Source organism: Tachysurus vachellii, chromosome 26, assembly GCF_030014155.1.
Source record: "Tachysurus vachellii isolate PV-2020 chromosome 26, HZAU_Pvac_v1, whole genome shotgun sequence".
Classification (NCBI taxonomy): domain Eukaryota; kingdom Metazoa; phylum Chordata; class Actinopteri; order Siluriformes; family Bagridae; genus Tachysurus; species Tachysurus vachellii.
Window position 1 is genome coordinate 9,168,265 of NC_083485.1, and position 27,840 is coordinate 9,196,104.

Below are 27,840 nucleotides of genomic sequence, written 5' to 3' on the forward strand. Positions count from 1 at the left end.
AGAGTAATAGTGGATATAATGAATGCCTAAATATTAAATGCTTTCAGTGGCAAATGTGGGGATTGTGTGAGTAAAGCTGAGAAAAGGAATTTGATGGAAGACGGCCAGCCTGATGGGAAGGACAGACAGGCAGTGAGTGGATCGAGGCTTAGTCCCAGTCTGGGTTCCGGTCGAAGTCTGTGAAAGCCATCGCAGTGGATTTCCAAGACCGACAGGGACATGCACACATGCTAGTGTCATCAGCCTCTTTCGTGCTGGTGGCTGTGGCCAGGCCATTTTTGCCTCTTAGACATTTTATTTATAATAGGAAGGACCAGGCCTTGGCTCTTTTCCAGTTAGTTGGGTAGACACAGGCCACACACTGCTGGGTCCAGATAAACAGTAGTAGAGTTACTGATATTTATCAAAGAACATCCATTTATGTTGGTATTAAAATAAATTAATTATTCCTTTGTTATGCATCCTTGTGTGTGCAACTGTTAAGAACATAATTTACATGGAAAACATGCATGCTTATGCCAGCAGTCAGTGGGATAGTGAGATTTACTCATTTAGCAGAAACTTATCCAAAATTCAAATATATTCAAATTGTTTTATATAAAGGCTTTTATACAAAAACAAAGCTTCTTATACATAAACCTGAGTGATCATTTGAATGTTGAACAGCGGGCAAAAGAATCCAAACACCCTAGTCATTGTGTACTGCATCAGCTATATATAGTCGAAATGACAATAAAAGCCACTCGATTAGACAAGACACTCTATGCCAGTGAACCCTTAATATCTGCTCCTTTACATAAGAAAAAAAGGTTTCCAACCTAGACTGAAACTGAGTTTTGAACATAAACTGGAAGACAATTCCATAACTGTGGGTCATTGTAAGATAAAAATCTGCCTTGCTATTGTCTTCACTATTCACGGTACCAACAAATAACCTGTACCTTTTGATACATGTAGGTGTAGCAGATCATACAAGCCTTAAAGTTCTCTGAGGTACTGTGGCACAAAAGCATTCATTGCTTTATTGTTAAATAGCAGTGTTTTATGAAGTGATGAAAAGACAGAGTTGATGTGTTCATATTTTATTGTTCTAGTTAGGACATTAATCCAACCCTTAGTCCCTTAAATGCAGCAGTCTGCAAGTGTTTAGGTCACGTTTTAGGCTCTGCCATGTTTTCTAAGCTTGGGTATCCTTGGGGTGTTGAGTCCACTTCTGAAAACCAGTAGGACTTCACACCGAACAATGAAACACAAGAACTAATCAAAGGAGGAACTGAAACAGTTGAAAATAATAAACGCATATTAGGAAGACAACCAGTGATGATACAGTGGCAGAGACATGAAATGCGCATGACCATATAAACAAAAACGCACACGAACACAAAAGCCTATGAAAGAAGTCAGAGGACAATGGCTTGTGCTTGGTGCTTTTATTTACTTCACAGTGAAGAATGATGGGATGCTTTCCACAAGCTGCCAGGATAACAAATTTGAATGCTAGGATGGTTTACATCAAGGCTGCCAGATCTGAAAGTATTGTAACAACACTCTTGCTAAAGAGAATGTCTCAGGCCAGGACATCGAAGATATATCACCTGTTTAATATTTACAAAATTTGTTTTTATTTTTTACCTTGCCAGAGTTTCTTTAGATATATTTTTCACATTCTATATCAATATTTTATATATAATTTTTAAGAATAATTTTGGTCATGATTAACATGAAAAATAAAATGGAAAATAGAAAACCAAGTTTTAAACTTACAATGAGCAATACTAATCAGAAACGACGAGCCTGAAAATGCTGTACATCACAATTACAGAAACTCCTTTCCTTACTGTGAATCCTCAGATTACAGCACCCACAGTATACCCTTGTAACTGTGTGTATATCAAATGGCCCCTAATCACACTACAAGGTACTGTATATGACAATAAGAACAAAACATAGTGAGCAGTTACTTGAAGCAGTTAGCACAAAGCACTACATGAATATGCAGAAAAGTATTGCATGGAAACTCCAGTGCAACAAGTGTCTTTTAAATATTGACTTGGGCAGCAGCAATCAGCTGGAGCAGGAGACCCATTTTCAAAACACCTCTGCCTCGTTGAGGCATGGACCAGAAGACCTCTAAAGCTGTGATGTGGTATCTGGCACCAATATGTTAGCAGCAGATCCTATAATTCCTGCAAAATTTGAGGTTGGGCCCCCATGGATCGGACACCTTTCAGATGCTCCATTTGATTTATACTTGGGGAATCCTGAGGCCAGTTCAACACCTTAAACACCTTGTCATCTTCCACAAACCATTTTGGAACTATTTTTTTAGGTGTATTATCCTGCTGCAATAGGCTACTGCCTTTAGGGTATACAGTCACCATGAAGGTGTGTACTTGGAGTGCAACAACATGTGGTATGATGGTATGTGTCAAAGTAACATCCACATGAATGCCAGGATGAGATGGAACTAGGATTCCTCCCATTCTAGTGCCATCTCTTCCCCAGGTAAGCAACACACACCTGGCCATCCACATTATGTAAAAGAAAGCATTAATAATCAAACCAGGCTACCTTCTTACAGCACACCATGGTCTAGTTCCAATGCTCATTTGCACATCATAGGCATTTTCAGCTGTAGGCAGATGTCAGCATGGGCACTCTGACAATTCTGCAACTATGCAGCCCGGATGCACTGTGTGTTCTGACATTTCCCTCTCATAGCCGGCATTAACGTCTTCAACAATTTGTGCCATAGTAGCTCTTTAAAAGAGTTAGCCTTTTCCCCTGTTTTTTGGTAGGTACTAACCACGTCCTGCCATTGTTAAGATGGTCATTTAGCCATCACAACTTGTTCCTCACTCAGATTCTTACACTTCCCACACATCTTTTTTCCCCACACAATTTCGAAAACAGACTGTTATATAAATAAATATTCACTTTCCACTTTATTAGGAATTCATGTACACCTGCTATGCCTTTGTTTCATCAGCCAATTATGTGGTAGCAGCACAGTGCAAAAGAGTGTGCAGATACGGATCCAGTGCTTCAGGTAATATTCACCATTAAACATAATGATTGGGATAAATGTGATCTCAGTGACCATTGCAACCATGGCAAGGGTGCTGGAACCTGATGGGGTGGTTTGATTATTTCAGACACTTCTGGGTATTTCACACACAACAATGTTTAGCATTTACACAGAATAGTACAAAATACACTCTGTTAGCAGAGGGTCTGTAGGCTGTAAAACACCTTGTTGATGCGAGAGATCAGAGGGAAACCTGAGAAGTGGAAACCAGTGTGTTCTTCTGCTGTTGTTACCTGTTCACTTTAAGCTGTGATGGTTTGTGGATGCTGACATGCTTTTCTGATCACCGTGGTTGTCAAGCTTAACCTGGTAGCTTGAAATAATTTGGCAATTTACCTCTGAAGTCACCCACACATGTCACTCACTCATGTTTTTTTGTTTTTCAAGCGATTCTGTAGAAACTCTTTCTGAAAGCCCTGCTACCAATATCCATACAATGATCTAAGTCACGGAGATCACACTTTGTCTTCATTCTGATGTTTAATGCGAACACTAATTAATGATTTTAAACTGAATCTGTATTTTTCATGCATGCTGCATGATTAGCTATATTAGCTATTATTGACGATAATATATAAGGCTAACCATAGTTTAGGCATGGTTAATCACTCATGGTTAATGCTCTGTGTACCTCCTTATTGTTTTAAACTTTAATTTGCATCAGGTTAGATTTTCCATCTATTCTCCTATGAGGGATGGAAAAAGTCAATGGAAAATAAAAAGGTCTCATACACATGAACACTGAAAAAAAAAAAACCCAGCGATATAACCTATCAGTTATTTTCACAACATTTGGCTGTGTCTCAAAGACACCAGAAAGGATGTATTTGTATTTAATAAGAAAGGATTTAGTAACAATTTAAGTAAAAGTGGAACACTTGTCTGGCCAACTTTTAATTAGTGATGGAATTGAATAAGAGCTTTAAAATGAAACAGCCAGATCTTCAGTCTATAACTGCACACAATCCAGACAGGAAAACATTGGACAGCGATACGAAGTCTCATTATGACCTATTTTAATGAACTACAAAACAGATGGAATGCACAAACTACATTACAGTACAAAAAAAAAAAATAGTGCACATTTATTTGTAGCAAATTAATTAAAATTAGCTTTTAAATTAAAACATTTATCAAATAGTCCAAAATTGAAAACACAGGAGTATTTAGGAGCTAATTAAAAAAAAAAAAAAAAAAAAAAAAAAAAAAAAAAAGGAATAGCAATGGCAGCTTTCCTGGCCCACAGAGTGTAGAATCTACAACACAGGCTCTCTTGTTTAAAAACAGATTTGCCTTGAATGCCACTTTTACGATCAGGCAGAGGTAGATCTGATGGCTATAAATGCGGACTATACCAGCCTGAACATGAAACAAATGCCTTGTAGAATTACATCAATTGATTCAGCTAGAGAAACAGTTTGAATCCATCATCATCTGTGTAGCAGATGAAAGGAGGGAAAGAACAAATGGTTTCTTCATTGCTTTTGTCTGCAGGCTGCTCTAATCCTCTTTTAGCTTTCTTGACATTGTGTAGACAAAGGACAGCTTCCTGGCTCGCATTACATCAAACTCCAAAAAAAGTAAGAAACGTGGACGGTTTCCCTGACAACAGCTGCAAACATCAAACGACACAATGCCTGAGTGGACGTAACGACCGATTCATGCGTCAAGAAACTGACCATCGTGGCAAGAATTATAACATCCTTGGAAGCTGTAGCTTGGAATGAGTCATAGTATGTTATCAGCCCAAAAACTTTGTGCAAAAAAAGATTTTATATTTCTGCATTTTGAATTCAGTTCCTAGCAACGTGTGCTATGTACTATCATTAGAAATCTTCATATTACTGGCCAATTTAATTTACATTGAATCTTTAGGGGATTTTTAATGATATAAATAAACACTATTTAAAGCAATGCAAGTCTGATGTACTGTACATGATACAAACAACCACAATAAAGGAAAAAGAGAAAGAGCAGAATATATTAAAAAGAAGCAGTTGGTACTGTATACACAATGAAATAGGAAGCCTATTTCAATTCAATTCAATTCAAGTTTATTTGTATAGCGCTTTTTACAATGGACGTTGTCTCAAAGCAGCTTTACAGAACATAAACATAGACCAGAAGATAAACATAAGGAGTATTTTAAAGAATTAATATAATAAAAATTCAAAATATATATAGTTCACAGTGTGTATGTATGTATGTATGTATATGTATTTATCCCCTATGAGCAAGTCTGAGGTGACTCAGGCAGCAGTGGCAAGGAAAAACCCCCTCAGATTGGTAAAGGAAGAAACCTTGAGAGGAACCAGACTCAAAGCGGAACCTCATCCTCATATGGGTGACTCTAGATGGTGTGATTACAAATATACAGTCAGACAAGTGTTGTATTGGTGTAGGGATCACATGGAGTTCAGATCTTCTCTTAGTATCACAGAGTCCAACTGGAGCTGGTAGATCTGTAGATGTCTCAGGATTCTCACAGAGTCGGCCTCATCTCAGCGGAGGTCCAAAAACTTCATCGCACGGAAGACGATCGGAGCTGGTACAATGTCTGGGTGTCTCGGCATGGGTAGAAAAAGAGAAGAGCAGTGCAGAGGGATTAACATATCTGCTGTTCATATAAATGTGCAAGTCTGATGTAATAGTGCACAAGATAATGGGATGTGTTATGTGTACGCCTGACTAAAGAGATGAGTTTTTAATCTACATTTAAACTGGGAAAGTGTGTCTGAGCCCCGAACAGGAAGACTATTCCAGAGTTTGGGAGCTCTACCGCCTTTAGTAGAATTAGATATTCTGGGAACTACCAGAAGTCCTGAGTTTTGTGATCTCAGAGAGCGTGAAGGATTGTAACGTGTTAGAAGATTAGTTAGATACGTGGGAGCTAAACCATTAAGAGCCTTGTATGTTAGTAGCAGCAGTTTGTAATCAATTCTAAACTTAACAGGTAGCCAGTGTAGAGATGATAAAATTGGGGTTATATGGTCATACTTTCTTGTCCTAGTGAGAACTCTGGCAGCTGCATTTTGGACTAACTGTACCCTATTTATTAAAGATGCAGGACAACCACCTAGTAATGCATTACAATAGTCCAGTCTAGAGGTCATGAAAGCGTGAACTAGCTTCTCAGCATCAGATACAGACAGGATGTTTCTCAGCTTGACAATATTTCTAAGGTGAAAGAAGGCTGTTTTTGTGGTATGGGCGATATGATTTTCAAAAGACAAGTTGCTGTCCAATATAACACCCAGGTCTTTCACTGTCGAGCTACTAGTAACAGTACATCCCTCTAATTGGAAGTTAAATTGTGAGAGTTTCTGTGTATTGGTTTTTGGACCTATAAATAGTATTTCTGTCTTATCAGAGTTTAACAACAGAAAATTGCAGCTCATCCAGTCTTTTATCTCTCTAAGGCATTGAGTTAATTTGGACAATTTAGTTATTTCATCTGGTTTTGATGAGATATATAACTGTGTGTCATCAGCATAGCAGTGGAAACTAATCCCATGTCTTCTAATAATGTTCCCTAATGGAAGCATGTATATCGAGAAAAGCAGAGGTCCTAGAACTGATCCTTGAGGGACCCCATGATTAACTGGTAGTAAACTGGAGGGTTCACCATCTAATTCTACAAAATGGTATCGGTCAGATAGGTAGGATCTAAACCAACTTAAAGCCTGTCCATGAATACCTGTGTAATTTTGTAAGCGATCTAGGAGAATGTTGTGATCTATAGTCTCGAATGCTGCACTAAAGTCAAGTAGAACTAATAGTGACATACAGTCTTGGTCCGAAGCTAAGAACAGGTCGTTTGTGACTTTCACAAGTGCAGTTTCTGTGCTATGGTGGGGCCTGAAACCTGACTGAAACTCTTCGAGGATATTGTTCTCCTGTAAGAAGGAGCTCAGTTGAACAGACACAACCTTTTCAAGTATTTTAGACATAAACGGAAGGTGTGAAATAGGTCTGTAATTTGATAGTTCATTTGGATCTAAATTAGGTTTTTTGATGAGTGGCCTAATAACTGCCAACTTGAAAGACTTAGGGACGTAACCTAAAGATAGCGAGGAGTTAATAATATAAAGAAGAGGCTCACCAGCTTTATTTAACACTTCTTTCAGTAATTTAGTTGGAATGGGGTCTAGTGAACAAGTTGTTGATTTAGCTGTAGTAATAAGCTTATCTAACTCTTCCTGTCCTGTACTTGCAAAGCAATGTAGTTGTGTGTCTAGAGCCTTAGGTGAGACTGGGTCACTAGTTGCTCTCATATGTTGAGTGTCACCTATTTTATTCCTGATACTTTCGATTCATATTTCAGCCTATAACAATACATTATTATGTTAGGGTCATCTCACATGACATAATAAGAGGCTTTAATTTAACATATATAGGAGGCAGCATTTTATTTGATGCATTATCAGTTTGTCCGTGACTAAATAATTTAGTAGATTTAAACAATACACAAATGCTGTCCAAGGACTGAGTTGCATGCTATATCTGTCAAGTAATTTATATTTATATTTATATTTGTCAATAGTAATTTGACAAGTTTAATTCTGTCATTGAGACTTAAACCATTTGAAAGCTTAACTTGTGCCATGTGATGATATATAAAAAAGTTTTTTTATTGTTTAAAGTAACTTTGAGATTCACAAAAATATTTTGGATTTTATTGTCAAAAGAAAGATAATTCAATCAAGACTTTCAGTCATTATTATATCATTCAAGGGTTGTGGTGGATTCATAGAATATCCCAGGACCACTGGGTGTGAGGTGGGAATAAGCTCTGGTTGAAGCAGTACTCATCACAGGGCAGTACTCACACATATTCACATACTCAGTAACATGTAGGAGATAATCCAAATAAATGCACGGGATACTATTTTTAACTAGAGAAGATTATTAGATATGTAGTGGTCTATTGCATCAGTACTAGGCCTAAAGGTAAATAATATAAAAGGCACAACAGCAAACCGTTTTGAATTTAATATGGACATATATTAGTGTAAGGGTTAGTGTAAGGGTTAGGGATGTTTAAGGTCTTTTCTATGGCTCTGTAAATGTGGCTGCTTAGAACTTTAAGATGATCCTTCACCATCACCTTTTGTCACTTGTAGCACACAATCTTCGAAACCAGTGGCAACATCATTTCCAAGCACAAAGTCAAAAGATATTCCGTGCGTAAATTTAAACGATCATGACAAATAAAGTTATATAATAGGATGCTTCTCTCCCCATCTTATCTTCTTGTTTTGTCTTCACTATGCAAAATTCGACTGTGGCTGGACAAACCGAAAGCTCCCTATTGCATTAGCACCTCATTGGATTAACAGCAAAAGAGTGTTTATATTGACTAAAAACAAGCCAGGATATTTCTATTCATCTTCTTGGATGAACAAAACTTGACCCTGTTACTATTGCCTCTTTTAGTACAGGAACTTTCTTGGTCTTATAATGAGAGAAGCAGACCAAGCTCTATTTGTGCATATATGGTAATAAACATGCTTGAACACAGAAACGCCTGAATATGCACTCTGATCCTAAAGTGAAGTTTGAAATGAAAAACAGACCTGTGTCTTGTTATTCACTGTGTTTGCTTGTCGACTCTCTCTAGATGTCCTGGTATGTCCTACTATTGACATAGCCTAACATTGTACTGCGGGCCCTGAGCCTAATCCTGCACAGGTGGACATGTGTATGTTCCTTTGTGCCAAAGGAAGCCAAATCCACTATCAGTGTTGGAACAAAATAGTTGAGCTAACCATGAAAAACAAATGAATTTTACTAATTGACCCAAATCAGCTGTGTTTGATAAGGTTTGCTGGAATTATAGATTTTAGATTTCTTCCTATTTCTATTAAATTTTTAAAATCCTAAATTTCTATTGGATTTTTAAATTTCTAATCCAGTTTTAATGATGTTTAAGACCTTCTGTGAATTTCTGAGGCTTTTGTAATGCAATTTAGATAAATTTTAAGCCAAACTAACTAGGACACTAAAGTTGCATGTCAAATGATTATCTAGAGCTTTAACAAGTGAAAGATGTTTGCCAAAAACAAAGAGAACACACTGTTTCCAGTGCTCACAGGCACTTTTGCTTACATCTGGTCATGTGTCTGCTCTGTTTAATAGGGCCATGTTTGATAGAAGACATGCTTTTCTTGGCCTCCAACCTGGAACTTTTATTAGATGTTTCCACCAGACTGCAAGGCCACCATAGATTGTTGTGGATAAATGAACATGGTAAATTAATTGAGGTGATGAAACAGTCCTGTTGCAATGGCAGTCATTGTTGCAAGAACACTGTACACACACACCTCCGCCTTGTGTGTGTGGAGTTTGCATGTTCTCCCCGTGCCTCGGGGGTTTCCTCCGGGTACTCCGGTTTCCTCCCCCGGTCCAAAGACATGCATGGTAGGTTGATTGGCATCTCTGGAAAATTGTCTGTAGTGTGTGAGAGCGTGAGTGAATGAGAGTGTGTGTGCCCAGCGATGGGTTGGCACTCCGTTCAGGGTGTATCCTGCCTTGATGCCTGCTCCCCGTGACCCGAGGTAGTTCGGATAAGCGTTAGAAAATGAATGAATGAATGAATGAATAACATATGGGTTGTTGCACAATGTGTGATAATAATTCCTCTTTACAAGATGCAGGCTGTAGTCACCTGCTGTGAAAACCTTCTCCACACAAAGTCCAGACAGGAAGAGAAGCATGAACTGCAGTAACTATTTGATGGTGAAACAATCTATAATGGTCATAAGGTGCCTTATAGTACACAAAAAGAACTGGACTCATTTTTCCTTCTGAAAATACTGGGCCAAATATTTATTTATTAATTTATTAACTTATTTACGTATTTAATTAATTAATTAATTCATTCATTCATTCATTATTTACATATTTATTCGGGTATTTGAGTAATTAATTAAGTATTTAATTCATTCATTCATTAATAAATTACATATATTTCTAGACCTTTGGGTTTCTTAACAATCAATGAATATGGTCTCAGCTTTAATTTCCTGATAGTTACATCTAGATGTTTTAAATTATTTAGAATACAGCAGCTTCAGTGAATGAACACCCAATGTTTAGATGAGCAAAATGCACCAAGCTGGTGACCCACTGATCACATAAATGTTGCATTCTTTTTTTTTTTCAGGCTTGTGCTGCAGCTTCTTTTAGTTGTTGTTGTTTCTTTTTTGTTTTTGGGAATGTTTGATTGGGATAAGGGCTGGTGATTGACTTGGCCAGACTTAACCTTTCCACTTTTTCCTCTGTTGCTGTGTTGGCATTGTGTTTGGGATCATTATCTTCCTGGATGATGAAGTTCCTCCTGATATAATTATCAAACAGAATGTTTCTGTCTGCCACCATCATGAGTTGCATCATAAATAAAAATGGGTTCGTCTGTACCATGTGAGTCCAAGCCATGACACAACCTCCATCATGCTTGACCAGTGAGCTTGTATATTTTGGATCCTGAGCTGATATGTCTATGACCTTCTCTATAATCTTGGTTCGAGAACCTTTTCCAGAACTCATCTCTGTATTTCATCGTGAATTCCAATTTGGCCTTTTGACTGTTACTGCTGATGAGTAGTTTGCATCTTGTATGTTGTATTTCTGCTCTCAGAGTCTTCTTAGAATGGTAAATTCTGATACCTTCACCCTGCCAGTGTGGAAGTTGCTAGTGATGTCACTATATTTTTGTGGAGGTTTTCTTTACAGCTCTCACAATGTTTTTGTCATCATCAACTGTTGTTTCTATTGGCTGATCTATTCAATGTCTGCCTGTTAGAACACCAGTGGATTCTTGCTTTTTCATGACATTCCTAATTGTTGTATCATTGCTTGTGCAACGGCTCGGTTTTCCCAGCATCACAATGGTTTGCTTTTCTCTCATGTTTATCCTTTTTACCAACAAATACAATCTTCAATGATGAAAACCAGGGCTCAAACAAAGAGTAAACACTCAGAGCTAATTGATCACTTGAAAAATGGGTGTTTAAATGAAAGATGCCACATTCCAAGTTGTTTAACAAAATCAAGTATTAAATATCAGGTAATGAAAGCTGACATTCTGATCTAGATTCATTTTTATCTCAGTGAATTCTCCTAGTTGTTCTGTATATAATCTTAGAAACTCGATAGAAACTATTCATTCAAAAAACTTCATTAGCTGAGGACAGATCAATGCAAAATTAGCAAAATCATCACAACAAGAATGCATTTACTAACTACTATGATTTAGAGACATAAATGGATTTTATGCTCATCTGCAAGTTCTGGACTAACTCGGTCAAGCTGTTCCCTGCACCATTATCTCAACATTGAATACTTGACACAACTTATGTTTTGCACATATCTGTGATTCTTCTCAGAGTTGTCTAAATGCATCATTTTGGGGAGTCTAGTAGCCATCATAAGCCTGCTGCCTTGGTCTTGGTAGGTTGTTGCCCGGGGTTATATAACTGGTGGAGTGAGCCAAGCAAGTATGGGACCATTTTTAGTGCATACTTTAATATAACTTAATTTTTTAAATATAATGCAGGCTGTAGCTGTCCAAATATTTATCAAAAAAAAAAAAAAAAAAAACAACGATAAAATGTTCCTTCTTAATTCATCTATTAAGAATTCAGTGTTCAATATATCCACAATGACTTCGCTATTTAATTCTCTGATATATCTTCAGATTCTGACCTGTTTATTGAAGCATACCAGACTCATCATTCCTTTTCACTTTCTGGGCTGACGTAGGTTACAGAAACGAAAGGACACACAATTACAAGCAGGTGCTTGGAGTCCATGACCAACGCGCTGTGTCACTTAAACCTTATCTTGAAAGCCAAGGCAAAGTTAGAGCTCGAGTTTTTTCCTCTCATCTGTTTGTGCAGCTGGACAGTATTCATTATGAAGTATTTCGTCTCGAGTCTCTCTCTCTCTCAGTATGCTGAGCTATTACATTTGTCGTCAGATCCATGTAGGCTATTAGATGGTGGCACGGTATCTCATCTTCTAACCTTAAAGTGGGGCTATGAGTTTTAAAAGTGAATGTTTTTTTTTTTTTCCCCCAATTATAAGCTTAGGATTTTAAGTTCTCCACACATTCTGGTGTATTCAGTAAAATATCTGCAAGGTATTCACAACTCTTGTCTCAATGGAACCCAGGCTCTGTATGGTATGTGGTAGCCTAGTGGTTAATGTGTTGGACTACTGATAGGAAGGGTGTTAGTTTGAATCCCAGGTCACACCAAGCTAATACTGATGAGTGCAAGGTCCTTAACCCTGAATTGTTGAGTTGTATAAAAATGATTGCAAGTCACTCTTGGATAAGGGCATCTGCCAAATGTAAAAAACAAACAAACTGGTACAACAGATACTCCCTGCAGATAAAATCAGTATTGACATACAACAAAGAAAAAGCCATATTTTGGAGTGGTAGGGTGTAACCATTTAATTCAGTTGCAACTTGCTGACTTTACAAAACATCATTCAGCAAATCTGTCTTGGCATAAGGACCACCAAAAAGGTACAAAACAATAAAGGTACATTTGTCATTATCAAAATAAACACAAGCACACATATTAAACCAATAATATAGCACTTCAAAAAATATTTTCGATCACTAGCTACATTATAAGTCTACCAGCATTCTGTCTACAAAATGGTATGAATTCATATCAATGTATGTTTTAGCCATTAAAATATACTACAGATTTAATATCCAAGGCACAAGATACGAAAAAAGTAATAAAACAAAGAGTAAATACCATTAAGACATCGTCACAAAAGCAGACACTACAAGGCTCAAGTCAAATAACAATTCATACTCACATTGCTATAAGAAATGTACAAAATTTCACTTAGGTGACTTGTATTATTTATGCAGGATCAGAAAGAGTATCATGACCATCAAAACACCAAGTTTTCTCTCTGTTGAAACATTTCAGACACATAAGTTTGAATATTTTACATAAAAACTTTAGTTCCACACACATCCAAAACATCCAACAAATAAAATCAACCCATGCTATGTTAATTTTGCTCTTATTTTGTTTAGACCGGGACAACATGCAGATACCACAAAAAGAAAGCAGATACAGAAGGCAATACTGTGTTGGAAAATGCATCACTATGAACACTCAGACTAGACACTGGCGTTTGAACCTACCACAAAAGCCCTGGTGAGATAGAGGAAGCAGGGTTTTACTGAATGTATTTAGTCAGTATACTGACCACCATCAAGATGCCATCAAACACTGCGTCCTATATAGTAACACGCTTTTATTTTTTTGTTTGTTTCTTTCATTTCTTGTAAATGAAGTGCACTGCATGAATAAAAAGGATCTGGTGTTCAAAAAAAAGGGCTTTAAAAATTCCTTCTAAATAAATCGAATTGTTTGAAAATGTCCTGCTAATTATTTGTCGTTGAATTTATTAACTGTTTATAAGCCTTGACGAAACAATATAAACATTTACAATAATAATAACGATGTATAATATTCGTTATAATAATAACGAATAATAACATTTTTAGCCACATTTGGAAACATGGGTGTTATCTAAAAGCTGGATATTGCACAATGCATATGATTGGTTTATTGAGAAGGTCACATGGAGCAGCTTTTGGCCAAATGATTGCCTTGTGCAATGTCAAATATAAGGGGGAGGAAAAACTACTGTGTGTTTGCTAATGACCGAATTGAGCAAGTGCTACATACAGCTTTCACAATTTTGTCGTGTCATGTCTCACAGATTGTACTGAAACGATATTAGTTGACTATAGTCATGGAGAAAAATGTCACTGCTCGGTGCAACTGAGCAAACATATACAGCCATTGGGGAAAGGAAGCATCACTTTTCTTCCATTTTTCTCAACGTTTCATGTATTGAAATCCTTACAGGAAATTCTTATTCTAATGGTTTCTAGTTGTGAGGCACAGCTGTCAAAATCTAGCAGCATGACATACAGTAGAAAATAAACGAGAGGCTTTGTTGAGATAGTGGGTGATTTTTAACATCTCTTACTTCCTTACCCCAAATACAATTCAACGCTGAAAAATCCTGTGTAAAAATCACGACAAATTCAGGAAATTTACTCAGTTAGAAAGGAGACACCACCAAGGAAGGATCCCTTAAATGGAGTCTAAGCTTATGTTTTAAAAATTAGGCTAAACGGCACATTGTACTGGACTGCTTCTGCTGCAGAAGAATGAAGATGAAATAGTAGCACGGTCTTTCACATTTCAGCTTGTTAGCCTCAAAAGTTCAGGCTGCAGTGTGCTACAGTTAAACTGCTCTGCTTTATGAGACTAAGCAAATTGCTTCAAAGGGACGAAAAGAACAAAACAAAACAAAACCAAAAACTTTCCCTACACTTCGTCTAGCACGATCCAGCTTGACTGAATAAGGCGAAGGTGTAATCATCTCACAGCTTTTGACTCGTACACAATATTCTTTGACATATGGCCTCATAGAGGGTCAACATTTAGTTGATAAAGCTTCAGGGGAAGGAAAAAAAAAAAAGAAAATCAATTACAGGACAGTTAAAAACAATGTTTAAACATTTCAAGCTTACAATGTCTGAATTTCAGAATAAATGACTTTTTAAAACAACCACTACATATAACCTTATGTTCCTATATAAAGCAACTGAAAAGAATAACATTCCTATAAAGAACTTTTCCGGACTACATATGAAGCTTTGAAAAAAAGTCAACTATAATAAGTATTCCAACTTGCATTCTCCACGCAGAGTCCAGTGTTCACTTTATTTCTTTAGCATTATATACTGATTCAGGCCACAAGATCTGTAAAATACATACACAAATTCCAAAAGAATTAAATGGAATGCTTCTCATTCGATTGTAATTGACACAAGAGCTTTCTTTTGATTCTGTCCCTCGCCATCTTTCTCCCTTTCCTCTTGCTCCGGCTCTGGTAACGAGGTGACAGCATTTTTTGCCTCCTCCCCTGCTGTTCCGTCCTCACTCCCGTGGCCAACTCTTGAGCCTGGTGAATTCTGGGAAATGCAGGCAGAGGGTCGGGAGTCATGGTTCATGGTTGAGGAGACCTGGGAGATGACTGGAGTTTGTACGGAAGAAGAGGAGGAGGAGGTGGCGGCGGCGACGTCAAAGGCTTGTTCGGTCATCTCAAAATGGGCCAGGTTCTCCTCCTCTTCCTCCTGCATGTGGCTCAAGTAGTCTGGGAGGAGGAACTCACTGGGGGAACAGAGCACAGAAAGTTAAATACCGATTCGTTTCGAAAATGACACTGTAGATCAAATTCATTGCAATTTTAAAGCCTAATTTTGGATAATCGCTAGCAGACAGGTAATAGGCTATCAGAGAAGATCTTATCAAGCATTTTCATCAGCCATCATCTGCTTTTAGAGGTTAGCAGGGTTTATATTAGCTCAGATTCCCCAAAGTATCTCAACCTTTTTGTTAAAACAAGGGGAATTATTAGCATCATGATCCACACCACAAGGTTTGTGGTTCCCTCATATGCAGATGCGGAGCTGATTTTCTTTTTTACCAGTTCTATGCAGAACTAGATTTATAATCCCTTCCAAAAGTATTGGAGCAGCAAGGATGTGGCTGCTTGGCCTTTTTTCCCCCGCCTCTATAAATTGAAGATATTTGCGTTTACAATCAACAAACGAATATGAAACAACAAATCAGTATTCCATTTTTCATTTCCTGTTATTTGCAACTGGAACTAGATGTGTTGAAGAGTGCATGTGTTATTCAGGAGCAGAAATAGAGACCATATCAAAAATGCAACACATTCATTAGCACTAAGAATCAGCAAGTCAGCTTGTAATTCACATTGATACACAGAGACGAGCCACTAAAGTACTGAAACCAAGATTAACCTATAATAAAGGTTGATAAGTGACGGAAGGGGCAAAGTGTAGAAAGGAGAAAGATGCAATCTGCTCATAAATAAACTAACAAGCTCATTTCTCGTTCAAACACCTTGGAGGTTGCGTCATGGCTTGGCCTGCATGGCTGCTTCTGCAACGCCAATCTTTATTGATGATGGAACTCGTGGTAGTAGCAGCAGAATGACGTTAGATGTCAACAGAAACATTTTGTCTGTCAGTTTACAGAGAAATGCCTCCAATGAGCTTCATCATGCATTAAGAACAATGACCCGAAACACACCACCAACACAAATAAGGACTTCATCAAGGAAAACAGTGGGAGATTTTAAACAGGGAAAGTCAATCATCAGACCTTATCCCAAATGAGCATGTACTGTATGACTGAAGGGATCTAAAACGACTGAAATAAGCTGTAAAAAGCAGCAGTTTGGTGATGTGAGCGTGTACCGTTTGATATAGTTACTGCAAGCATCGGAGACGCAACCAAATATGAAGAATTGCTTATTATATTTACTATACTTTTGCACCTAAATCCTGGGTGGTAAGCCACCAAAGGTAACATGTTATATGATGCTAAACACATCTAGGTGTAAAAATCAGGAAATGAAAGCTGAAATGCTGAACCATTATCTCAGATTCGTCATTTTATCTGAGGCTCAAGCGTCTTCGGTGCATAGCAAAAACAAAAGAATTGGCCTTGCCGTTCCACTTATTTTTAGATGGGCTTGTACATCTAGCAGTTACAGAACACAGAAATTAAATTGATTTGGATTAATGAACTTTGTGATTATATAAAGTGACAATGCATGTTTATAAGGCAATAAGGTAATAAGGCAAGATAGGAGCAGAATTGAATGTTTCAATGCAAGTGCGGTCTAAACCCAGCGTGAAATGGTGACAAATTTTATCAAGATGAAATGCTATGGCATCTTATACAGAGTACATTCTGGTGTTATACAGAAAGTTAAATGCTCCCCGTTTGATGTGTATTTCATGTTGAAACCATAACATGAAAACCACCTGCCTAATATTGTGTAGATCCCCTTGTACTACCAACCATCTGGCACAAAGACATTAGCAGATTGTTTACAGTATGAACTGTAAGTTGTGAAGTGGGCCTCCATGCTTTGGACCTGTTTGTCCACCACATCACACAGATGCTTGATCGGATTGAGAAATGTCATTTGGAGGCTATTCTGACAATTTTTGCAGTGTAGCAGGGTACGATATCCTGCTGAAAAACGTTACAGTGATTAGGGCATACCACGGTCATGAAGGTGTGTAATTGGAGTGCAACAATGTCTAGGTAGGTGGTACTTGTCAAAGTAACATCCACATGAATGCAAGAAACAAGACGGCTTGCCTTCTTCCTGTAGTCCATCCTGGTATAATTTCCTACCCAGGTAAGTGATGCACACGAACCCCAGACCGTCTACATGATGTAAAAGATTCAGACCGCCTTTTTTTGCTGCTCAAGCACCCATTGTAGGGGCGTTCTGTAGTGTACAAGGGTCAGCACGGACATTCTACCTGGTCTGTGGCTACTGGGCACCATGAAAGGCAAGCTGGGATGTGTGTTCTGCCACCTTTCAGTCTGTCTTAGCAATTTATGCTACAGTTGTGCGATTGGACCAGACGGGTTACCTGTCAGTCCTCACACACATCATTGAGCCTTGGGCACCCATCACCCTGTCACTGGTTGTCTTTCCTTGTGTCAATTAATGGTAGGTACCAACAACTGCATACTGGGACAACACCACTGCAAAGACCTGCTGTTTTGGAGAAGCACTGACCTAGTTATCTCGCCATCGCTATTTGGCCTTTACCAAAGCGACTGAGATCATTCAGCTTGCCCATTTTTCCTGCCTCCCACACTGCCTCCTTATATAATATGTCAGTGGCTTTAATGGCTGATTGGTGTAAAATGACCTAGTATGCTTTGCTCATGTTAAACGTGTGTTGGAAGCAGTATAAACAGTTAGTCCCTGTCCAGCCTCACTTTTTCTTTCTCTTGAAGTTAATAATACGAAAAATGCACAATGTCATGTTACTGAGAAACCAGAAAGCGCATCAATCATCGGTCCTGAAGTGTCTTCCTTGGCAGAAGACTTACTAGCAGTTACGATGTGCTGACACCCACAAATCCTTCCATAAATGCTAAATTCACTAAACATCTCTTTATGGAAAGTTCAACATATCAATGGCTATAGGTTTTTTGGTTAAAAATAATGCATCTTTTAAAGGTCTCCGTTGTTTGAGAAATGCTTCAGAAAACCGAGTCGGGCTGACAAACAAAATTAATACAAAACTAACATGTAGCTAATGAGAAGAAAGGGGCGGGTCTTGTCAATATGGGCGGAGAGAGTGTTCAGTGCGCATTTGTGACATTAGCAGAAAGCGGTTTTAACATTGACATGGAGGATAAAAACAAAGAAAGAAAGCGAAGAAAGGCTTACGATAAGGCAAGAAGTAGGACCGTGTTGATATAGGATCAGCTTTCCAGCGCTGGAGAGAACTGAAGGAGCAGGAAGTTGGCCACATATTCACAGATTGGAGTTTCCTGAGTCAATAACTCCTGAGCTAAACGCTGTTACTACACAAATAACACCTCTTTTCTATCATAGTAATGTAGAGACGCAGCTACAACCGTGTTTTGTGTAGTAACAGCGTTTAGCTCAGGATTTATTGACTCTGGAAACTCCAATCTGTGAATATGCGGCCAACTTTACTAAAGACGCCGAGGCGCTTTTTTCCTTCTCGATAGGTGAGCAACGTTGCTTTTGCTTTGTTACACAGAACTAATATATGTCGTCCTTTGCACGATTATGCTTGTGTCATTTTTGCTTGTTTGTTTATCTACAATTGTATTGTTCTTCCCTTCAGCTATGATAAAGACACATTTCTTTCCATTAGTTGCCTGGGTTACATGCATGTGTGGGCGGAGCTATCAATACAGGGGTGGGACCCATTTGGTTTAGGGCCATGTTTGTTTTGGTGATTTCAAATGTCAACATCGGCTTTCAAACAACGGAGACCCCACCTTTAATACATTAGTTCGTAATCATATATTATGTAGATCTTGTATTAAGACTGATATTTTTTTTTTTTTTTTTACAAAAAATACAATTTCTAAATGAGTAGGAGAGGAAGGAAACATTAGAGCACGTTATACTACAGGTTTGGTTTTATTCCCCTATCCTATACATGTACATATTATCTGAGTATTTCAACTGCGATCTGCTGTTTAAATAGCAATTCTGTGAGCATGCCAAAATTACTGAGGACGAACTGTTTTTTATCATCTGATGAATGGTTTTAACAATTAATATTGCTCTATAAATGATTAATGCATGGATTACACTTGGTCTACATATAAACGACAAACTCGTCTGTTTGCTCTAGTGTCAAAGCATTAATGAAAACTAGAACATAACCATAAGAAGACATTTCTAATAACTATAACAAGATCACTACAGCATTTTGTCACTGCTATCCTAACATCGCTAAGAAATCCAATTTGCTGTTAAGGATTCAAATCCACTGCTCTCTGCCTTCTGCCTTTCCGGTTGATGGACTGGTACGAGGTAGTCGGTGGCTGGCTCTCGTTATTGCAACAGAAAAACATGCCCCTCAACACAAATTGAAGCCATACTCTCTGCCAGTATTCACTCTCTCTTTGGACGCCTTTGGTTCATATCTTGAAAGAGTGCCAAATTATTGCCTCATTCTTTCAGGCTTGTTCAGCTCTAACGTTGTTTATTTGCGCTGGAATACACACAGATAGGACAGGGAGAGAATGATGGAGAGAGAGGAATGGGTGACGAAAGAGTAGATGTTTGTGGTTTAGGAACTGAGGACTCAACATTTCCATGAACCTAATGAGGATGCTAGATCAGGATTAATAGACTGGTTGTAATGAGTGGTCTTTTCTTAGGCCACCACTAAGCTCTGAAGAATTGGTTTACAATAGTTGTCCGTGTACATTCTCTCTTTCACACCCTTGTATGTAACCGAGTCCTTCAAATATGGTACGGTTTTCTTCCTTCCTCCAGTGCTGCCCTTTACAGTGACTCGTTTCCTAATAAAGCCCATATTTAAGAACCTTTCACAACCACCATCTGGAAATACAAGACATAACTGTTTCATTATATCAGTTTTATAAATAGAGATCTGCATGCTGGAAATGAAGTGGACGACTACGCCTGAAAAGCACGAGTGATTTTTTTTCGAACACCATTTTTTGGGACGCGCACGACACGATGGAATATGGAATAATTGGGAAGATCAAAAGAATAAAATGCAAAAAACGCGTGCCATGTCGCAGAGCAAAAAACTAAATCACAAACCCGATGAGCAGCGCTGATCCTCGTCAAAAAAAAGTGAGTGACTGCAGAATAATTAAGGAGCGTGAAAAGGAACAAACCGCTTTTCCACTTCAAATACTGGGACTTTATACAGGAAAGATGAAATTGTTCATCTCTGTGTGTACCAATCTTGTTTTAGTCTAATGACATGTAGCGCCTTAATCATAGCCATTTTGAATCCTCGTGACTAGCTACGCCTGCATTGGTGTTTCTGTTCGCACAGACATTTCTAATTACGTTACTCCTCCTCACCTGGTCTGGAAGTAGTTTGCTAGCTCTGATGCCTCATGGTTCAGACTCCTCAGGTGTACGATTAAATTGCCGGAGTTGGTAAACATGGCGCCGCACGTTTTGCACTCGTAAATCCGAGGCTTGCGGATGATGTGGCGGGACACCCTCATGTGGTGCTTATATTCACCGAAGGATGTGAATGTGGCGCTACAGATCTGGCACCGGAAACAGCGTTTACCTTCATGCTTCAGACGGTGCATCTTTAGGGAGTAGGCCCGTGTGAACTTTTTCCCACAGCGGTCGCACTGGAACGGCTTAATGCCTGTCGAGCAAACGGTCAGCAGTCACAAGAAAGCCCACAGATTCATATTTTGACAGTTACCAAACCAAGCTTTTATCTGCATTATGCATGTATGGACTGTAGCAGTTCTCCTCTAAAGAAAACCGCAATACCGGCAAAGAAAGGGAGTAAGGCAGAACACGTTAAAAAATACTTCATTTTTGTTTCCTTTAAATAGATTAGATTCAAAAACAGCCCTAAAGGGGATTGGGGCCAAAAGCAAACCAAGCATTTTCTAGGAGATGAAATTGTCCTGAAAGTAAGATAAGAGCTGAGGCTCTTGCTCTCACCTGAGTGGATGAGCATGTGCTGCTTAAGGTTCTGGATGCGAGTAAAACGGACTCCGCATGTGGGGCACTGGAACGGCCGCTCGGGCCCATTATGTCCCGGGCGTGTGGAAGGGCTGATGTACAGGTGGTAAGGGTACTGGACATTTTCCAGCCTACAGGACAGTAAAGAAAGAGAGGAAAGCGAGAAAAGAAAGAAAAAACACAGGACACCACAGAAACAAGGAGTTGTGAGAACAATGAGCATAGTCAGACAAGTGTTTGTGATACAAGAACATTGGATATAAAGTATTAAAAATATACTTTCGTTAGCTAAATGTTCAAGCTAAACTCCTTAAACAAGATGCCACCACGCAGGTTTACAAACGGTGTGCATGTCTAACAAAGAATCTATTAATAATGACTAAAGGGTTATTGGCAAATCGTTTGATTTGGCAACTTGACAGTGTTTTATACCGACACTGTCTACTTCCAAATTTCCACAAATTGCAGCCCAGAGAGGTTTCAGACCAACACATCACAAGTTTACTCAGGCAGATCAAATTATCCTACAAAAATAAAAAGTCCATTTTCAAAGCGATACAGCTGTGCTTCGTTTCTTCTCCCTTTTGTTTTGCACCACGACACTCCGTGTGTCTTTTCCCCCTGTGTCTCTACAACGTTCAGGAGCCAAGAACTTTCCAGACAGCTAGCCAACTAGCTTCTGGTCCTTTGGCAACAAATCTTGCCAAAGTCTAATAGCCACGACAACACTGCATAAGCCACCTCTACTTATAAATAAGTAGATGATGGAGACGGAAAAGGATGAAAAATTGTAGACGTCTAAGGTTTGTTTGTTTTTTTAAAGAAAATTGTAAAAGTGCGACATCGTAAAATGATACTTTTTAAAAGCGCTGCGATCCTGAAAAGCAGCTGTACCTTTCGTCCTCCTCCATGTGGCCAGTAGTGTTTGGGGTGCCCTGGATGGACTGGAGGCCCTCGGTCACCCCCTCATCCATGGAGCCTATGAAAGCATACAGTCACTTGTTTTCATATCTTCTATGATAAAATAAGTAAAACTAAATAAAAAGGAAAAGACCGCAAAATGCAGACAAATAAGTAACGGCGAAGGGTTAAAGACATAAATCAATGAATCATTTGACATCAGGAATCCCATTTCAAAAGAAGCTTTAGACAAAAATCAGGTAACCAATTTTCGTTTAAATGATATATTTATATTCTTGTTTTCCTCTCAATTTGTAACCCTAATGCTGCTCAATGATAACTTTAAATCATGACAAAAGACTACAAAAGACACTGACTTCACTACTGGCTTTAAAAGATTTGCTTGCTTTGACCTGGTTCTCTGCCATCAACAAATCCTTCTGTCTTTATTTAGGGCTGCGATTATTAATCATTACCATGGACTTTGTTGATTACGATGATTTGTTGATGTGGATTTTGGTTGCCGTCACATTTTTGCCATGATCAGCACAAAAAAGCAAGAGAACAAACACAAAAGACAAACAATCCCCTTCCAACGTGCCAACAAGCTTTCCTATTGTTTCATTTTCCATTTCCATACTTTAATTAAAACAAAAATGTCAACAGATTCTAAATATGATAAAAAGATACTGATAAAAATGATCAGCTTAATAAATCGTCACTTATTAAATCAAGGTGTGCTGACCCTGACACAGAAGGAGTGCTTGTGAGTACACTTTTAAACAAATCCTTATAAGCAGGCCAATTATATAAAAAGACAAGGAGCCACCAATAGTATCCTACCTATGGATGAAGACTGAGGGCTGATGAGCAGATCCTCCTGGGTGTGCTCACTGCCAGGCACAGTTTGCTGGTCGGTCAGTGAGCTGTGTGAAGCGCTGACTGGCTGTGATGCCTCTTCGTGTGCCTCTTCGTCGCTTAGCCTCTCCACCTTCACTTGCACATCCTCCTCTTCCTCCTCTACCACAGCCGTCCCACCCACACCCAGTGCCCGAGGGCCCTCGCAGGACAAGTACTCCACCAGTGCCCGACTGCCTCCGTCTTGTCCGGATGCTCCACTAGACTCCAGCAACCCCTCAGGAAGTTTGGCCTTTTCTGAAGTAAAGCGACGGTCTACACCAAATGGATATGTCCAAGAAAAAGCGAGGGAAGATTCCAAGGTCTGAGCAGAGCTCTCTGGGAAGGAAGACGATGAAGGCGAAGGATTTGGGACTTGTGGTGAGGAAGAGGAGGTCGGTTGCGGGCTGGCGAAGCCTTTGCGTTTGCGACGTGATTCACGGCACACAGGCACAGGCCGCTCGGGTGCACTGCATTCTGAAGATACGGGCGAGGGTGATAGGGCATCCAGTGGAGTCAAAGTGCAAGTCGTGGCACCTTCTGGAGCTTCCTGCGGCCGGTGAAGAGTGGAAGTATTGTTGGAAGCTGGTGACGAGTTCCACAAGATGCTGGACTTCATGAATTCCGAGCAGGTGTTGGCCACTGCAAACATCTGCATGTAGCTGGCTGCAGCTAGGACATCGATGATGTTCTCTGTGCTGATAGACAGAGTGGATGTGTAAGCATATTCCAGCAGTGGCGCAAAGCCTGCTACGGTAACATGGTGAAGATCCAGAACTGCCTTATTGTCCTCCGTGCTGGACTCGTCATCACTTGGTTTCCCAGAGAGCTTAGCTTTGAGGAAGTCGCTGCAACAAGCCAGCACCACCTTGTGGGCAGAGAATAGCTGGCCCTGAACACGAATAGTAACATCGCAGAAGTGGCCTTCGCTGCGCAACGCATTGAGCTTGTCCAACAGCTCTTGGCTATGACTGGCTGAGTTGTGGGTAAACGTCTTCACTCCCATCTTCATCACCGATTAAGGATGGATTTCCTTGGAGACAGAAAGAGATGTACATAAAACAGTTTATTTAAGATACAAAATAAATGCCAGCTGCCAAATATTACTTCACTTGAAAGAAATCAATGGCAACAACAATGCCGATTTTCTTCATTTACAAGAAAAATACTACAAACATTCTATCTGAGCTTGACCTTACCCACAGCTTTATGTTTTAAATCAAAACCCAACTATTATCTCATTAAATTCTTTCCAAACCCGACACCTCTCAGAGTGCTGTTTTAGCTCTTTTCACTCAACGGGGCAACAACACAATACGCCACGTGTGACTAACATGTGCTTGTTCTTAAAGTTCATTCAAATAATTGTTTAAGTTAATAAAATGACCAGGAATTCTAATGCATTGGAATAAGACGAGGGACAACAGACTATAAACACCAAAATATAAGATTATAACATGAGCCAAGCAAGACACATTTTTGAAAAACAAAACAAAACAAAAAAAACAACAAATGTCCGAACACACCGACAAGTCTGAAGAGCCATCTTACAATCTAGCCCTAACAAGCATATCCTAGAGAGAGGAAAAAAGAGAGAGAGGGAGGGCGAGGGAGATTTACAGTGCCCTCAAACTGGAATGTGTATGACGCTAAGGGAAAACACGGACCCTCTACCATGACTACGTTTTGTGGAATGTGCAACATGGAGATTCTGTAATTGTATAAATAAACTGTAGAACAGTGATATTAAGATCTGTTTAGAATCACTGAGTCAGATGAACATTAACTGAGCGAGGGCCTACACTGACATGCTAATATTTGTGTGCAGAAAGACATGTAGTAGCCTAGTAGACAAAGAATGCCTGATTCTGAGGGGGAAAACTAACAGATAAAGTGTACACAAATTCAACATCATAATGATATAAAAGTTTTCCTACACTACAGATAATGAAAGGTATATAATAGTGTGGAACAGGATTGCACTGAATGCTGTTCTGGGACAATTCTGAAGTATATTTTATGTTATGACTGTTTTAGTTGATTGACAATTCACCTTGCTTGTACATCCAGGATACAACTTGTCTTAAAGTCCATTTTAATCCCAACTCTGATGTTTTGCATAACTTATTGAGAGGTTGACAATATTGGGTCAGTATCAGTTAATGGCCTATATTCATTGCTGTGATATTTGTATCAGATTTCATAACGATATCAAACCAAGCTGTTTTAATAAACTACAAATGAGATTATTTTACAAAGACAGATAACCAGCTAATACACACGTACAAAGTAAAGACCACAGATTGGCCATAAATTAAATAGAAACCAGTGATGGGTTGGAGTGACATTACCACTATGAAGTTATCCTGAAGTGTTTTCTTCTAAAACTGCAGAAAGTTGCAAACAATTACAACTTATTCTATTACTGAATGTCTATTACTTATTCTATTACTGAATACTGAAATACTGAACTTATTCTCTTACTGAAGGTAAGTATGTAACCTAGTGAGCCAGCATTAATGTATCCAATGATAGAGATTTAAGCACTTATGTACGTCGCTCTGGATAAGGGCATCTGCCAAATGCTGTAAATGTAAATGAATGTCATTTAGCTGTTTATAGTTACATTTAATGCTTTGAACATTCAAAAAAAAAACCCCAAAAAACATCATTTGCCTCACAACAGCTATAAACAGTCACTTCCTCTCTTATTTCATCACTTGTGCAGGTACAAAAACATCAATTATGTGAAGTATCTGCTTTGGCAAGGTCTCGTAGATGAGCTATTATTCTAGAAATAATTACAGATCAGAACAACTGGTAATAGAAATGTTAATTACAGGCAGCAGTTCTGTTAAAGCTGCTGTTATAGAAAATGGACCAAAATCTGTGGACCAGTCAGATTCAACATTTCACCAATGGTACTAGGGGGGTATAAGGCACCATCCTCAGATATACAGATGGCAACTAGGGTTGCAAAGGGGCAGAAAGTTTCCGGTAAATTTCCGGAAACTTTCCACGGGAACATAATCTGGGGAATTTTGGAAATATTCAAAATTGGAAACTTTATGGGAATTTATGGAAATTTACAAGAATTTATGGGAATTAATTGGAAATTTATATAAACTATATGATATACAAATCTAAATAAACATTTTGTTTGGTCATAAGCAGACATGCATGCAAGGTAATACAAATTTTAAAAATGACGTCTTGACTGATTTAATTGTATGTAGAACTTTAATTGATTATTCCATTGAGTAACACAAAAGCATAATAAACATAATTATGCTTGTAATAAACATAAACTTAATAATTGTAATAAACATAAATAAACATCATACATCAATTGCATGAAATCTTGTTGTTTTAAACAAAATTATGCTGTTAAGATTTTCTTTTTTTTAACTACATTTAAGTTCCTTGTTATAGGCAACTCTGCATTTTTTTTTTTTAAATTCCCAGTTTATTTCCATATATTCCCGTTAATTCCCATGGAAAGTTTCCAGCCTTAAAAATTCCCGGAATTTTGCAACCCCAATGGCAACAGGTGGCATAAACTGTCTTACCGGTCCAAACACACTAGAATTAATACAGTGTGCTAATAAATCCATACTTATATAAGTATTATAACACGACATCTATAGTGTAATCGTTTCTGACAAGGTCACAGTGAGAAGTTGACAAAATAACACAACATTACTCTTTTATCATGACCTGTACAGGATGGTTTAATAAGACATGCCAAATAGGACACAAATAAGCAAAGCAGTTACAAATGACAGAAATGTGCTGAAATCAGAGCTCTTAAATTCCTAACTTGTGAACTGAGCTCTTGTGAGAAAGGCCTGCTTAGGGAAAGTTGAAGGGGCGTGGCTCTGTGCGCGAGCTGCTTTTGTTTATGCGCTGATCCTGAACAGTAAACTTGCCTCTAGACAAAACAGCACGAGCTTCACTCAGATCAACGAGCTGGTTTTCAAAGCTCGTTTACGAATATTTATTATTTCTAGCACCTCCTCATTTCGTAGTTTGTTTAATCCTCGCTTAAGGCGACGCTACTTCAAATAAAACTACTTCATTCCTATAAAAAATCACCAGGAATTATTTTAAATTCCTATAAAATAACCAAACTCCTGTGTGTTAATTTACTGGTAAGTGTCTCACGAAATATTACGTAAAAGTGCTACATGCATCAACAATCTCCTTTAACTAACTAACTAACTAACTAACTAGCTGGCTGGCTGGCTGGCTAACTCGTTAGCTTGCCAGGCTAGTAACGTTGTGTGACGCCGACCAGTAATAGTCGTATTCTTTTCACGGCCCAGCAACGACACTTGACGTGCAGGATATACTAACGTCTAATTTACTCACCTTTTAAACGAAAGCAGCGTAAACACGATGGTTTATCAAAAAAAATGTTACGTTAGCATGAAGCTAACCAGCGAGCTATCCATGTTAGCACGAGCTCGCTAGTTCCTCGGTGGTAACATTGCGGTTTCAACAGGAGTTCTCTCCTTTTTTCTTCAGGGAAAACGTGACATTCCTGTACGTCGTAACTAACCGCTATAACTTGTACCGAGAAAAGTCTTTGGAAATGTACCCTGTATACAAATCGTTACGTATTGGAGCTGCAGCTCCTTTTCTGGGCCAGTTGATGTTTACATCTTCAATCCCAGCATGCCTTTCGCGTAGCCCTCAGGATATCTACTTTGACTGACGAGCCCAAAAGGCTCTGGCTAACTTCCAGCTAGCTCCTGTTTGAACTGCACAACCTTGGATGTGGAACCATGTTTTACTTTCATTTAATCCTAATT

The 27,840-nt window shown here is 38.7% G+C and overlaps 1 protein-coding gene across 2 annotated transcripts; it reads right to left on the reverse strand.

Annotated features, from left to right (window-relative positions):
* Positions 1 to 12,522: 12,522 nt before the first annotated feature.
* Positions 12,523 to 27,727, reverse strand: zbtb44 (zinc finger and BTB domain containing 44). 2 transcript variants are annotated; one of them, XM_060862566.1, is made up of 6 exons: positions 27,398 to 27,724; positions 22,973 to 24,059; positions 22,124 to 22,208; positions 21,209 to 21,360; positions 20,600 to 20,900; positions 12,523 to 15,315 (listed from the first exon to the last, which is right to left on the reverse strand). In XM_060862566.1, exons 2-6 carry the CDS (start codon positions 24,036 to 24,038, stop codon positions 14,952 to 14,954), a joined length of 1,968 nt encoding a protein of 655 aa, XP_060718549.1. In that variant the 5' UTR covers positions 24,039 to 24,059; positions 27,398 to 27,724; the 3' UTR covers positions 12,523 to 14,951. The 2 variants fall into 2 exon arrangements, with proteins under 2 accessions (XP_060718549.1, XP_060718550.1); XM_060862567.1 differs by having other exon boundaries at positions 15,140 to 15,315; positions 20,817 to 20,900; positions 27,398 to 27,727.
* Between the last annotated feature and the right edge of the window lie 113 nt (positions 27,728 to 27,840).